Source organism: Typopeltis vanoorti, chromosome 10 (assembly GCF_054136105.1).
Source record: "Typopeltis vanoorti isolate ZY-2024b chromosome 10, IOZ_Tvanoo_1.0, whole genome shotgun sequence".
NCBI classification, from domain to species: domain Eukaryota; kingdom Metazoa; phylum Arthropoda; class Arachnida; order Uropygi; family Thelyphonidae; genus Typopeltis; species Typopeltis vanoorti.
In genome coordinates, this window is record NC_143558.1 from 125,464,982 (window position 1) to 125,479,959 (window position 14,978).

Sequence of the window (14,978 nt, forward strand, 5' to 3'; positions counted from 1 at the left end):
GTCTCATACATAATTCAAATATACAGCAAAGGAGAAAATTAAGAAATTCTGATAAAACCTAATGCAAGAATTCCAGAAATCCCAACGTACATAATTCAGATAATGTATGACATAAGAGTGATGATAATCTAAAGGAATCTAACATGGATGAAATAGCAGCAGAATATCATAGGTTAGTTAACTTAGAGTTAAATAAACCAGAATAATGTGAAAATACCTCTAGTTTAGTTAGTAAAGATAAAGAATCTCTGCCTATAGAATTTGATTCTGATAGTGACCCTAGTTCTCAAATTATTTGCTATATATTGAAAAATTCTTTGCATCAATTTTATAAAACCCTTTTAATATCTTAAAAGTTTCTAGCATGTCCTCTTTTCAGCCAATCAACTAAAACTTTGTAACCTATACACCTTTAACCTATCCTCAGGGAGCATTCCACAGACCTGTCACTAAATCTTCTCTACCACCTCCAGGTCCCATTCAGGTGATCAAATCTGTGCAAAATAGTCAAGATGCAGCCAAATTATAGCCTTATAAAGAGGGATAATAACTTCCCTATCTTTACTTGTTACTGTATTTTTCAATATCCAAATAATCCTCTATTATATCAAATTTTTGCAATATGCCCTCTGAACTTCAACTCCATGTCTACCATTATCCCAAAGTCCCTAGCCTCATAAATTTCCTGCAATCCAATGTAATACTGGATTGCAGGAAATTTATGACATTTACATTGGTATTCTGTCAGATGCCTTTGCAAAGTCCAGCAGTATCATGGTGTAGCCATTTCCTTTATCCAGTTCCACTGTCACTTTATTATAAAATGTGAATAAAGTACTAAGACAGGTACTGTTATGTGCATAATTAATGTTATGCACATTAATTGCATGTATTCTACACCCAGTGCACCTGTTTTGCTTGATGAAGTCTAATAATATAAGTATTCTGTGGTTTTGGTGCTATTTCTAAACAGTGTAACTTATCTAATCCTATCTCATGTTATACTGGAAAATGAAAATATTAATATTATTAAACAGTATTTTAAGTAATCAGTTATAAAAAGGATAATTGCATTTATTGAAAGACCTCTTAAATATGAATAATGTATTGTTATTTACAGAGTATTATACCTTTCACAAAATCAAACTCCAAATTCTTCAGCTTCCTTTCTCCATGGCAATCAGAAATCCAGTATAAAAAGATGTCATTGCCAAGTCCAGAGACGCTGATGACAAGTGGGGAAGACTGTGTTCCAACAACCATTTGTATAGGCTCACCAAGGAGAGATTGTCCATTTTTGCCATCTATAATAGTTGTCTATTGGACATAGAACAAAAACTGAAGCATTTTTATGTGACAATCAATTTAGTACAGAAGAAAAATGGATTATTATAAATTATAATAAATTACCATGAAAAAAATCAACAGCAGTGATATTAAAGCTGAAACATGAGTCGTTTTCGAAAATAATTGCTGATATTTTTATGGATTACTTTTTATAAATACTTGCTTGCTTGTTTCTAACAGACATTTGCTTGTACATGCTGTCTGTTATGGCAACAGTATGAAACAGAACAAGAGTGGATGAATTCAACATATGGGATTTTTGATCACTGCAGTGCATCTGAGATGTATTCTTTGCAAAGAGTGACATATTTGTGAAAGGAAAGTGAGACCAGTGCGAACAGTGTGTGTAGAAAGTGTTTCAAAAGAAGGTGCCAGAAGTAGAGAGAGAGAGAGAAATTATAAAAGGCAAGCAAATTCAAGTGTCAATGGTAGTAAGGCTGTAAGTAAAGTAGTAGAAGCAAGCAAGGGTGCATTCAGTACAAGTGATAACAAGAATGAAACAGTGGAAAATTAACAGATTGAGCCTGTTTGTGTGGAATCTTTTACAGGACAAAACATGAGATAAAATGGTTAGAAAAATGCCTAAGTGGCATGAAGAAGCTAAACAAGAGATTATGAGGAAAGATAAAGAGCACAACAGAGTGAAAGAAGGAGGGCAAAGTTTTGTATAGAGACTTCATGATAAGAGGAGTATTTGAGGAGAGAATGATGATACCATGCTTCCGATGGGGGAAGATTAAAGAAGTTAGCAATGCTGCAAGGATTCAGAGAGAGAAAGTGAAAGAAATTATTATTTTAGCAGCTACAAATGATCTGGCAGATGAAAAGTATGGTATGCAAGACAATATGAAATAGTTGGTGGTACAAGAAAATAAGAAAAATGCATGAGAGAGAGAGAGTGTGTGTCAAGATTGAGTCTGTAGCCATGGTATGGCAGAAGCAAGTTGAGAATAAATGCCATGATTGTAAATGAGTGAGTCAGTGCGTATGCAGGAAGAATGGTGTGGAGTAAGTTTGATGGACAAAAGTACTTATATAAAGCTTATATATATATATATATATATATACAGGGTGTTCGGGATAAATTTGACAGTTTCGTAAGGAAAAAGAAAATCTTCTTTGTATCTATTAAATTTAATGAATTGACAAAAAAACATTACAGGCAGAGTTAATTACAATACTATCAACAAGATTTACTCAAAATAACCACCATTAGCATCGATCACAGCTTCAATTCTGCTTCGGAACCTCGAACAAGCTGATGCTACAGTCTCCCTGGGAAGGGCCGCAAAAACTGTTTTAATTTTATCCATTAACTGGGCTTTTGTATTACTGGAAGTGCGATTGGTGTCTTTTTCAACTGCGTCCCATACAAAATAATCCATGGGGTTAAGGTCTGGGGAGTTTGGAGGCCAAACATTTGGACTGGTGAAGTCGTAGAAATTTTCAGACAACCATTTTTGACTTTTCCCAGAGGTGTGGCAAGGGGCCGAATCCTGCTGCCATACATACGGCCTACCATTGGCTACCCTTGTTATCCAGGGCTTGACTACAGTTAGCAATTCCACGAACAAAGCCCGAATTCCAATGCCAGGGTTCTTCAACACCTGTTCCTGCAGATTTGCGAGGAATTCTGCTGTACGAACGCAATCAGATCGTCTGCTAGGGATCTTTCTTCTTGCTACATCCTCGTAGTCACCATTGCAAGTCTCTAGTTCATGCCTGATTGTTTTTACTGTATTCAGGGAGCATTGGGCAGCAGTCGTAATATCCTTATTTTGATGGCGGGCACGAATCATCATGATACAAGTTATTCTCTTCCATGATTCAGGTGGGTTCCAGCTATCCATCCTTTCTGACATCTTGTATATGAATGAAGAAGGGTCCAAACTTTTAAATGAAGAGAAGTGTGTGTTAATACATGTAACTTACGGAAAAATATAATTAATTATAAATATGTCAAATTTATCCCGAACACCCTGTATATATATTCAAAAATGAAGTTATGTTTGAATACATCTTGAGTTAGGTGAGAAGGTGTGGTTCAGTACAAGTGAGGAACAGCAGAATCAGGGAAAACAGATTTTTTTTTTTTTGTGGGGTTCAGACATCTCACAATGGAGTAATGATCAAAGGATGTTGAATGTGGTTCCTTACATTCTGGAACTGAGTAGATAGTCAAGACAAAATGTGAATGAGGTTGTAGACTGAAAGAGATACTGCAGTTTACGTATACTAATAACAGAAATATTTGGAATAGAGGGGAAGAGTTTTTGCCATTGATTGGTTCAACTTGGCCAAAAGTTATAGGCATTAGCGAAACTTGGATGATGGCGTATGATATAGTCATAGGTATACAATGCAATGAGATAGTATTTTCAGCCAGTACAGAAGGGACACAACTGGAAAAGGTGTTTTACTAAATGATGATTTGGATCGATTGGCAGACTGGGAAAAGCAGAATAGATGTCAGTTTAATATGGCAAAGTGTAAGGTTATGCATTTGGGGGCGAAAAGGTTACCAGCTGTATACCACATTGGTGAAACTGTACTCCAGGAAATTGACAAAGCCTGAGACTTGGGAGTGTTAGTGGATAGGAAGTTAAAGTTTAGGGACACATAGCAAAATTGGCTAAAGCAACTCATCAGATTAATTGGTTACTGAAGAATACTTTGACGAACAGAGACAAGATGGTGATTGTTTCTCTTTATTGAGCCTTGATAAGACCTCATCTTGACCACTTGAGGAGATGAAAGGATCCAGAGGGACCAAGATGGTCGCATGTCTATGGAATGAACCTTACCAAAACAGGTTGAAGATTGTGAGTTAGAGAAATTGGTTGATAGGTGGAAAAGGGTGATATGATTGAGACATACAAATTACTGAGGGGTTTTTACAAGATTAATTCAGAGGAAATTTTTCAGAACATGTGTAGTAGTGGGAGAACTAAGGACCATCCATGGAAACTGAGTAAGAGTGTAATTAGCAAGAGTGTTAGAACTAAGTTTTTGGCTTGGAGAGTAGTGCATTGGTGGAATAGGTTGTCAGAGTCTGTCATGAGTGCCAGACTCTACTACTGAATGTTTTTTTAAATTATTTTTAAATACACAAACAAGATTTTCCTAATACAAATAATCTTCATTAAACAACAATAGATTTTTATTTATTTATACCCTACACATATTATTATTAACATCAAACCAACACTGAGTCAAAATACCTATTATGGGAGGTACACACACTTATGCAAAAATTCACTGAAATGTGCCATAAACTCATTCACATTTTCTGCACTCACCATACTTAGAGGCAACCATTCCATTCACCAACCACTCTCCATGCAAAGAACCTGCTTTTCACTCCCTAGAGTTTCTAAGTTTGGTCTCTGGTTCAATCCTTTTCTCTCTCTACTCTATGAAACATCTCCTCCAGATTAATTTGGTAAGAACCATTCACCAACTTATACATCTCAATTATATCACTTCTCCTTCTATTCACAGGACTCGGGCTCTACAAGTTGAGTTCCCTCAATTTGTCCTCATAACCCATAATTTCATAGACCTGAAACTGATTTAGTGAACCTTTTCCAGACTCTTCTCTAAATCCTCATTCCCTCTCTACATGTAAAGGTGCTCCCCATCATTACCACAATCCATTTTGATATTCTTACATGCAATGTGATCCCAAAATTGAAGTCTCTAATATCAAACATCACTGCCAGATCTCATTTCTTTCACTTCCTTCAAAATTTCTCCATTAATGTATACTCTGCATCCCAACCTTTTCTACCAAATTTCTAAACCTATTTATACCCTATGCATATTATTATTAACATCAGATCAACATTGAGTCCAAAATACCTATTATAGGAGGTACACACTCTCAAAAATTCACTGAACTGTGCCATAAACCCATTGAATTTCAGAATTTTCCAAAATTTCAAAACCTTACTTTGCAACACTAAACTGATAGCTTCATTCACTTGCTCACTCACACAGTCTATTGATTCCTGCAAAGCCACAACATATGCTTTGCACCTCATAGTTCTTCCTAATTTTGCATTATCATCAAAAAACAACTGCATATTCCTAATTAAGCCTGTTCCGATATCATTAACCTACAAATTAAACAAAAATGGTCCTAAGGCACATCCCCTGTGGTTCTCTACTGGTAACCTTCCTCTTTTGAGATACCACTCCTCTATATAACACTGCTAATACCTATCTGCTAGCCAATGACTTATCCAGCTCACTAGTCCCTTATTCGATCCTATCTATTTCAATTTAATTACCAGCTTGTCATGTAGCAATCAATCATAGGACTTTGAAAAATCCAAGTATACCACTGTATATGCATCTCCTTAATCCAAATTATCCAGATTGCTGAAAAATAACCTCCCCATAATAAACTCATGCTGACATCATAGATACTGATATTATCAACTCAATCCTAGATCCTAGTCTTCATCAACCTCTCTACCACCTTAACAACAACACTCCAACGCATAGATCTGCCTATAATTTGTAGCCATAATCTTATCCTTCTCAACCTCTGTGAAGTGGAACAATTTTTCCCACTTTCCATTCTTTGAGACTTGTCCTGCTGCAAGACACACATGTTACACAGGCGTACCAAGGGTGCCATTAATTTTCTAGAGCACTTCTTCCACACATGAGGTGATATACTGTCAAATCCTACTGCTTTTTTAACATCAAGTTAACTTAATTCTTCACATACCTCAGGCTTGTTTATTTATTCACCATTAGTCCTTCCTCCACCATAACCTGTACTACACTGTAGCTTCTCATGATACCACCTTCATGAGGAAAATAATAACCTTTATTATTACCAACTAACATCAACCTGTCAAAGTTGTTCTTTCTTCTATTTGCTACATATTGAGAGAACTCACTAGGATTTTTCTTGCCTTAATAATCTTTATATGGGTTTCTTTCAATTGAAAGAAACCCTCCAGAAACTCGGGGTTTTCATCCTGCATACAGATAAATCGGCCTTCAGGACACACAATTTACAGACAAAAAATACTAGTGGTGGAGGTGGACAGTAGATGGCATTGGTGTAGGTAATGATGGTAGAGGTGGTTTGCTGTAGTTGGTGGATTAAGTGGTGGAGACGGAGAGTTGTAGAGTAGGTGCCCTCCCTCGGTGAGTCTTTAAGACTCATTGGAGGTGTCACACAATAATAATATTTTCATTAATGTATCTGTATTTGCTTATTTTGTATTTTACTTATGAACTTTCATTTTGAGTTAATCTTGCTTAAGAAATAAATTTCAAAATTTGTATTTCACATACAGATAGGTGGACAAAATGGCTCATGCATCATTTAGATGATTACACCTTTGCAATAACTTTAATCGAGATGGATGCTACTGATTTAAATATTAAATGATCAATGTGTGCTCATGCTGGTAGATCCACAAAATAATAATGACAACTTTATTTATTACTTTACTTTGATAACCTAGTGGTTAGCATAACCACTCTCCAGCCAAAAGGCTGTGGGTTTGAATCCCGTCATGGGCATGGATGTTTTGATTGTCTGTGAAGATACTAGTGGTAGTAGTAGACAGTAGATGGCGTTGGTGGATGGCTAGATGATGACGAGTGGTGGAGATGGAGAGTTATAGAGTAAGTGCCCTCCCTCGATGGGTCTTGGACTCCGTGGAGGTGTCAAATAATAATAATTATTATTAATGTATCATCCACCTCCACAGATCAAAAGGCAGAATGCAAAGGTCCTACCTAAATTGTCACTCATTTCACCCAGGAACTGACTATACATCTTAATAGGATTAATACTGAAGACTTTTTTCAGTGCACGGCAGGAAAGGAAAGTACAAATGATCATTATGGAAAGTGTATAAGAGTGGTTAGCAAGGGTGTTTGGACTAGATTTTTTGCTTGGAGGCTGGTGAATAGGTGGAATGGTTGCCAGAAGAGGGTCGTAAGTGCTTCATCGATGAATGAATTTAAAGACCTCTCGATATTTCCCATGATGAGTCTTCTGACTGCATGACAATACCTGTATAACAACAACAACAACACACACACACACACATATATATATATATATATATATATATATATATATATATATATATATATATATATATATATTGAAAAACAACATATAATCAGACTTCTGGTAAGAAATAGACATACCATAAGATATACCATGAATAATAATGGTTAAATAAATTGGACAGATGGTAAGATAATGCCATTCCATAAGGCTGGTAGTACAATGGAAGTGTCAAACTGTAGACCAATTTGTATTTCATCAGTAGTTGTTTAAGATTTTGGAGAAATTAGTGAGGGATCATTTACAGCATTGGGTGAGGGTAATGTTATTTGTGAGAGTCAGCATGAATTTGTTAAGGTGTGCGCTTGTTTGAGTAATCTGTTTTTTTATTATTTTTTTTTTTTTATGTTGCTCCCACCCACAAAAGATTATTTGCAAACCTGTAATACATTTGGTATCATGAGTGAGTAAGCAAATTATTATTTCTTTTTTTAATCAATTATATATATATTTTTTGCATGATTAATTTATTTTTATATTACCTTTTTTTAAGTAAAGTGACAAGGGAAGGACATATGCTGTGGGCATTTGACATAGTGGCATGTGATAAGCTGATATTTAAGTTGTTGCACATGGGTTTGAATGTCAGTTTAGTGAAGTGGATTGAGGATTGGCTGTGTGATAGGTATCAGAAATTTGTGTATGAGGGAGCAGTATCAAGGAAGCAGAAAGTTACAAGAGGTGGGTCTCACAGGGCTCAGTACTGGAACCTGTACTGTTTAACCTTTATATCAATGACCTTTTCAATGGATTGCATCAGAATATTCAGTTGTTTGCAAATGATGTGAAGCCCAGAAGGCATATTAGCTGCAGATGTGGTTGTCCTTCAAGAGAATTTGAATAAGCTGGAGAGATGGGCAAATAATGGGGATCAGTTTAATTCAGCTAAGTGTAAAGTCTTGAAGTTTGGAATACATTGATAGGAGGCTGCATACTCTGTTAGTGAAACTGCAATGGAGGAAGTGGGGGAGACATGGGATCTCGGGGGATGATGACTGAAATTCAGAAAACATATTGTAAAGGAGGTGAAAGTAACCCACATGATTACTGCAATACTGAGGACACTGACCTAGCAGAGATAAAAGAGTTGTCATTCCATTGTATAAAGCCCTGATCAGACCATACCTGGAGTACTGTGCTCAAGCTTGGTCCCCAAGATTTGAAGGGGATAAATTAACCTTGGAAAGAGTGCAGATGCAGATAACAAAGATGATATCAGGAATGTACTATGTTACTTATAAGGATAGACTGAGAGAATGTAGACTGCAAGTTTGGTGGATAAAAGGAGAGGTGATATGATTGAGACTTTTAAACTGTTGAGAAGTAGTTACAGAGTTGTCACTGGGGAGTTCTTTTGTTTGGTGGAACAGGGAGAAAAAAAGCATAGAGAAGGGGCCATTGCGGGAAAATTATTGTGATGAAAAAAAAAAGTTGATTAAGAGGGTGAGGAGTATTTTTTTTGCATGGAGAGGGGGGAGGGGCAGAACTATGGAATGCATTGCTGAATAGTGGAGAGCATGAATGGTGCATGAGTTCAAGGAGTGAACTCATTTTTTAGGGCAGGCCCCCCCACAATGAGTCTTGTGACTATGTAGGTCCTGAATCATAATAATCACCTAAAAAAAAAATTGGGTTTTCGCCAATGAAAATGATAGAGAAAAATTACATAAAGAGCTTAAAATAAGTACTCATTCAGCTTGGTAAGATTAATAGTTCTGTAGTATAATCATTTACTGAATGGTATGCATGTCTACTTTTGATAATTTCTGCAGACTTCAATGCCTTTCAACTGTTAATATATTAAAATTAATAAATTAATATTTATTAATTTAATATTTGTAATATTAATATTAAATTTTTTTAATAATTAATAATTTCATTATTAATTATCATTAATTAATTACAACTGTCTTCTTTCCTTTAGCATTACACGGTAATCAGCATTCATTTCTGCAAAATTATGGGGACTACTGTCAACCACAGATACGAGAACCTCAGTTGGCTCAGTGCCAAGAAGAATCAATTCATGTTGAAGGGCAGAAAGAAATAAGACGATGTACGAATTGGTTACTAACACGAGAAATCGTGTGCTTTATACGTAAAATTTTCCAACTGTTATACAAGCAAAATAGTTATCACTTTATAAACTACAATATTCATAAAAGAGAAGTTAATTTTCTGACATGTAATAATAAACAACTTATCCCACAATATGGATTGATTGCCCTATTATCAGAATGGATTCTCCTTCTTCTGACATGCACAGAAGTGTCGAAGGGTCTCGCATTTGTGGGCGTACAGTACAACCATTTTAGGAATAATTACTTTAATTTCCTGATGTTTTGACCTTCATATTAAGGTCATCATCTGGAGCATACATATATATATATACAAAAACAAGCTATATAAGCTATATTATATTTCAAAGAGTAAGCCAAAGTGACAATTATTTGATCAACAGTTATTCTACTGGCCTGACCTCTAATGAAAAAAAAAACTACAAAGCTATATTCTATTTATCATCAGAGAACAAATTCATATAGATAGTTTCAATATAGCAAAAGTAGGCCTAATCCATAATTTAAGAGTTTTGTTATATTAGAGTTAGAATCCTAGATTGCTTACAGTCCTAATTATAATTAACTCTTAGACCAAAAGGTTAAGTGGATAGAATAGGTGCCATCCATATTCTTGGGAATTTTAAGCCACCATTATTATTAAGATTAGGGTGGTTGATAATTTCATGGGCCTCCTTAAATATACACTAACACCACAGTTTGATTCAGGTGCCTTTCCAGTTAATTCTATGACGAGTATTCAGGGCATGATCAGAAAGGCCAGATTTACCATAGTTATTAAATTTAATGCACTGTTTATGTTCCTTTTTTCAGATAGGAATTGTACATCCTGTCTCATCTATATAGGGCAAATTACAGATGCAATGAATACAGTATACTCCAGGGTGGGCCAGTGGAGGAAGTGGATCTTTGGACAAGTTGAATAAGTTCTTTAATTTTGCAGGAGGTTTAAAGGTAGTATTAACACGTTCGCTGCCACGCTACTTTGGCATGGTCTGTTCCCCTACGCCGAGCAGTTTTCCTTCTTCAAGGTCAGTACGATAATCTCGTTACCGGAGGTAAACGTCCTACGAGTATACTCGTAGTTGGCTTGTACGGAGCATATACGGTCTATGAGAATACACAGTTTTGATGCTAGCCCCACAAGCCAAGCATTTTGGCTTCTTCAGGGTCACTACAATAATCTCGTTCCCGGCGGTAAGCGTCCTACGAGTATACTCGTAGCTGGCTTGTGAAGCAGGTTCACCTACTATGAGTATACTCGTAGTTGGCAGCGAACGTGTTAAGGTTGTAATTCTGTAGTATTTTGTTTATTTTATCTGATATACCTTTAATGTATGGAATGGTTACAGTTTTATTTAATCTAGTTTATTTTTGTTTAGCAGAGTACATGTGAAGAATTTTGTTGACAGTATTTTAGCTGTGCACCTTTTTCAAGAAGGTATTGCTGATAACTCTTAATTCATGTTTTTTAAGTGCTTGTTCACTGGAACAAATCTTCAGAGTTTATGTGTGTATATATATAAGCCAGTATATGTAGGCTTACAGTAAACAGTGAAGAAAAGACTGCTGGAAGGAATATGCATGACAAGTGTATCTAGAAAGGGAAACGAGTTCTGACTTTCAATTTCAGTTGTGAATTGTATGCTTTTGTGTTGTTTGTTTAGGTGGTTGAGGAAAGTGTCTAATGTCTGGCAGCTATGAGACTAGATAGCAAAAACACTGTCAATGTATCTAAGCCAGACTTTGGATTTTAAAGGAGAGGAATCTAGAGCATTGCTCAAAGCTTCCATATAAAAGTTAGCAATAGCAGGGGATAATGGTGAGTCCGTGGCTGCACCTTCTTATTGTAGGTAAAAAGTATTTTGTCACACAAAATAGCCATAACATAGTACATAGGCAAAGAGTGCTGTGATATTGGGCAGGAATTTGTCCTGTAAAAGAAAATTGTGTCATTGATTGAGACATTCGTGAAAAGGGCAGAGACATCAAAAACTGACTAATAAATCTTTTTTTTTTCTTGTGTGATGTCTTTAATTTTGTTTAGAAAGTGTTGTGTGTTTTTAATATAGGAGGAGGAATGACCAACCAATTCCCTGAGTGTAGACTATAATTGGGGCTGTCGATACTACCTTTAACTATCAGCTGAAGCAGTACGTTCTGCTTGTGAATTTTGGGTGTAGTGCAGAAGTAGGTTTTTAATTGTACCCATGGGCTAGGATGTGACTGATTTAAGTAATTCTTCTGTTTTATTTTTAATCCGATTAATTGGGTTATAGTTCACAAGTTGATAAGTTCTGTGGTCTGAGACTAATTGATTCATTTTTTATAGTGATTATGATTACCTGACTTTTCACAGCTGCCAATTCATATTGCTAGTTATCGATTTAGTATTTAAAATGTTTGAGGTTTCTAATCGTATTTTATTGGCTATGGTGGGGTGGTTGCGAGAAATCTTATGCCTCTTTCAAAATGGTATATAAAATCCAATTTGTTAACAGCTCTGGGTGCCACAGAAAAGTTTAAGCCAGAAGTCAGAACTGAACTCACTTCCCTTTCTAGATAGACCTGTCACACATCTTCCTTCTGGCAGTCTTTTCTTCATTGTTTACCATAAGCTTACACATACTGGCCAATATATACACATAAAATCTTATCACTACCCAAAACAAACACTAGGTTTCATTAACATGCTAAAAAACCAGGACTCTGAAGATTTGCTCCAGTGAACAAGCACTTAAACATGAATTAAAAGTTATTAGCAATATCTTCCTGAAAAATGGCTACAGTCAAAATACTCTAAACAAAATTCTTCATATGACCTCACTTAAAAATAAACTAGATTACAATAAAACTGTAGCCATTCCATACATTAAAGGTATATCAGGTAAAATAAACAGAATGCTACAGAAATACAACCTTAATGCCACCTTTAAACCTCCTGCAAAATTAAAGAACTAATTCAACTCATCCAAGGATCCACTTACTCCACTAGCCCACCCTGGAGTATACCAAATTCACTGTACCTGTAATTTGCCCTATATAGTGAAACAGGACGCGCAGTTCCTATCCGAAAAAAGGAACATAAAGGGCACATTAAATTTAATAACTATGGTAAATCTGGCCTTTCTGATCATACCCTGAATACTCTTCACAGAAATGACTGGAAAGGCACCTGTTGTTTCCAAACGGCTAGGACGTCTATAGACGTCCAACTAAATCTGGATATGTTTCAGCCCACCTGTTTAAAGAACCTGGATAAGAAGTGCAATTTGACTGTCATGTCCATTAGAAAGTGTGATAAACCCTCATGCTGAAGAGAACAGTTAATCGGATTATCTCACGTTCGTAGCTGCCTCTCAGTTGCCTATAACAAGAAACGCACTTCCTTGTTCCATGCTGGTCAACTGGATTTTAGTTATATAAGATAGACTAAAAATAGAGAAATTATTTATATTTTTGTTTTCTCTTTTTATTGTACAATACAATTTTAATGTCTGGACAAAATAAAGATCTTGTATAATTTGTTCACTTAAAAATATTTAAGTGAACAAAGCCTTACCTTGGAGAAAAAATTTAATTTTTTATTTTTTTGCGCTAATTTTTTTCTAATCACTTACTAGACAAAAGATTTTTCTTTGTTCTCAAAGAAATTAATTCACGATAATTATCTGAAATATTCTTTTAAAAAAAGAAAAGAAAACCGGCTGCTGACGTTCCAGTTTATATTATTTTTATTTTTGTACAAAACCTTCGAAATCGAATAATACTTCACAGATTTCCTTTAGGACACGCTTGAGCAACTTTGCTTTATAGAGAATAACATAATTCTTTAATCATATTACTAAATTTTTTTCTTCATGTTGTATAGTAATCTACTATTCTTTGTACTTTCACTTTCTTGGTTTCCTTGTATAATTGGTCATTACAAAATGAAATTAACAGTTATGATTTAAATTTATATTTTCTGCATAATTCAGATATTTTATTCTCCAATTTTTAAAGTAAGCGATACATTTGCTTATTTTTATCATTCAAAATATGTATATCAAAATTTCATTTCCTTTCACAATAGAATTGAACTTTATTTCGCCTCTGATAGTTTAACCCCCCCCCCCCCCCCAGTTGCATTACTATCACACACCCGAAAACTGTTAGGAAACATAAGTACAGTTTTTATTTAATTCGTTTTTTTCTAGTAATTGTTCCACATAACTGTAATTTTTTGATACTGAAACTATGTGGTGATTGTTATAAATTAGCAAATTATAAATCAGACAATATACATATTATTTATGTATATTGTCTGATATTGAGAGACCCTTTACTGGGGAAAGGTTACTGCATTACAATGGATAATTACTATATGTGTCCTGAACTCGCTGATTTGCTTTTACAGCATCGTACAGATAGTTATGGTACTGTAAATGCAAAAAGGCGAGATATGCCTCCAGATCTGGCTTCAGGAAAGCTATCGAAGGGGGAAATCCGAGCTTATCAGCGAGGGAAAGTCTTTGTACTACGTGGGAAAGACAAAAAAGATGTTTTTCTGATGTCTTCCCTGCACAATCCATCAACGGAATCCGTGGAGAAGCATAGTTTGAAGAAAGAAAAACCCATTGCTGTGTGTGCATACACCGACACTATGGGTGGAGTCGACAGGTGCGATCAGCAGCTATCTACTCTGTAATGAGGAAACAGCATAAAAAATATTACAAAAAAGTGTTTGGACATGTATTAGATTTTGTTATTTGGAACAGTTTCCTCCTGCACAAGAAAAAATGTTTGTCTACCATAACATATCTAGAATACAGAATAGAAATTGCAAAACCATTGCTGCATGCACATGCGCCTTCTTCAGCAAGCAGAAAAACAGGAAATCCTGCCAGACATCTGAGGTTGAACGCTGCTAACTCCAACCATTATCCCGAAAATCTACCACCAACAGCTAATAAAAAAAAACCTGCACGCAAATGTTATGTATGTAATAAAAAAAATATCAGAAAGGAAACAAAAATCTGGTGCCCTGAGTGTAAAACTGCTTTATGTGTTTACCCTTGCTTTAGGGTGTTCCACACTGTTCAAGAATTTTAAATTCTGAACAGTATGAAATAAAAAATGTTTGTTTTCAAGGCCATCAAAACAGTCCTTTTCAGGACTACAAATATTGATAGAGGGATACCTGAATGAACTGTTTCCTTTTCATCTTGAGGGCAAATTTTTAAGTTCTTTTTATGACACAGAATGATATTTTCGAAGGAATAAAATATAAGGGGAACTCTTATATTTTATTTTCGAAGAAATAAAATATACACGTATTCCAGCTTTACCTGGAATACTCTTTCCAGTTCCTCTGGAACTGAAAAGAGTATTCCAGGTAAAGTATTTCACCAAAACAATAAAAAATAATGAAATAAAATCTACCCTATATATATATAAAATGATAA

The 14,978-nt window shown here is 35.3% G+C and overlaps 1 protein-coding gene across 1 annotated transcript in view; it reads right to left on the bottom strand.

Annotated features, from left to right (window-relative positions):
- LOC150102772 (uncharacterized) overlaps positions 1–14,978 on the bottom strand; it is a 275,594-nt gene that overhangs the window by 82,887 nt on the left and 177,729 nt on the right. Inside the window, exon 11 of the mRNA XM_090398736.1 lies at positions 1,131–1,317. Coding sequence (XP_090254862.1) covers positions 1,131–1,317 — 187 coding nt within the window. The remainder of the gene's footprint in view (positions 1–1,130; positions 1,318–14,978) is intronic.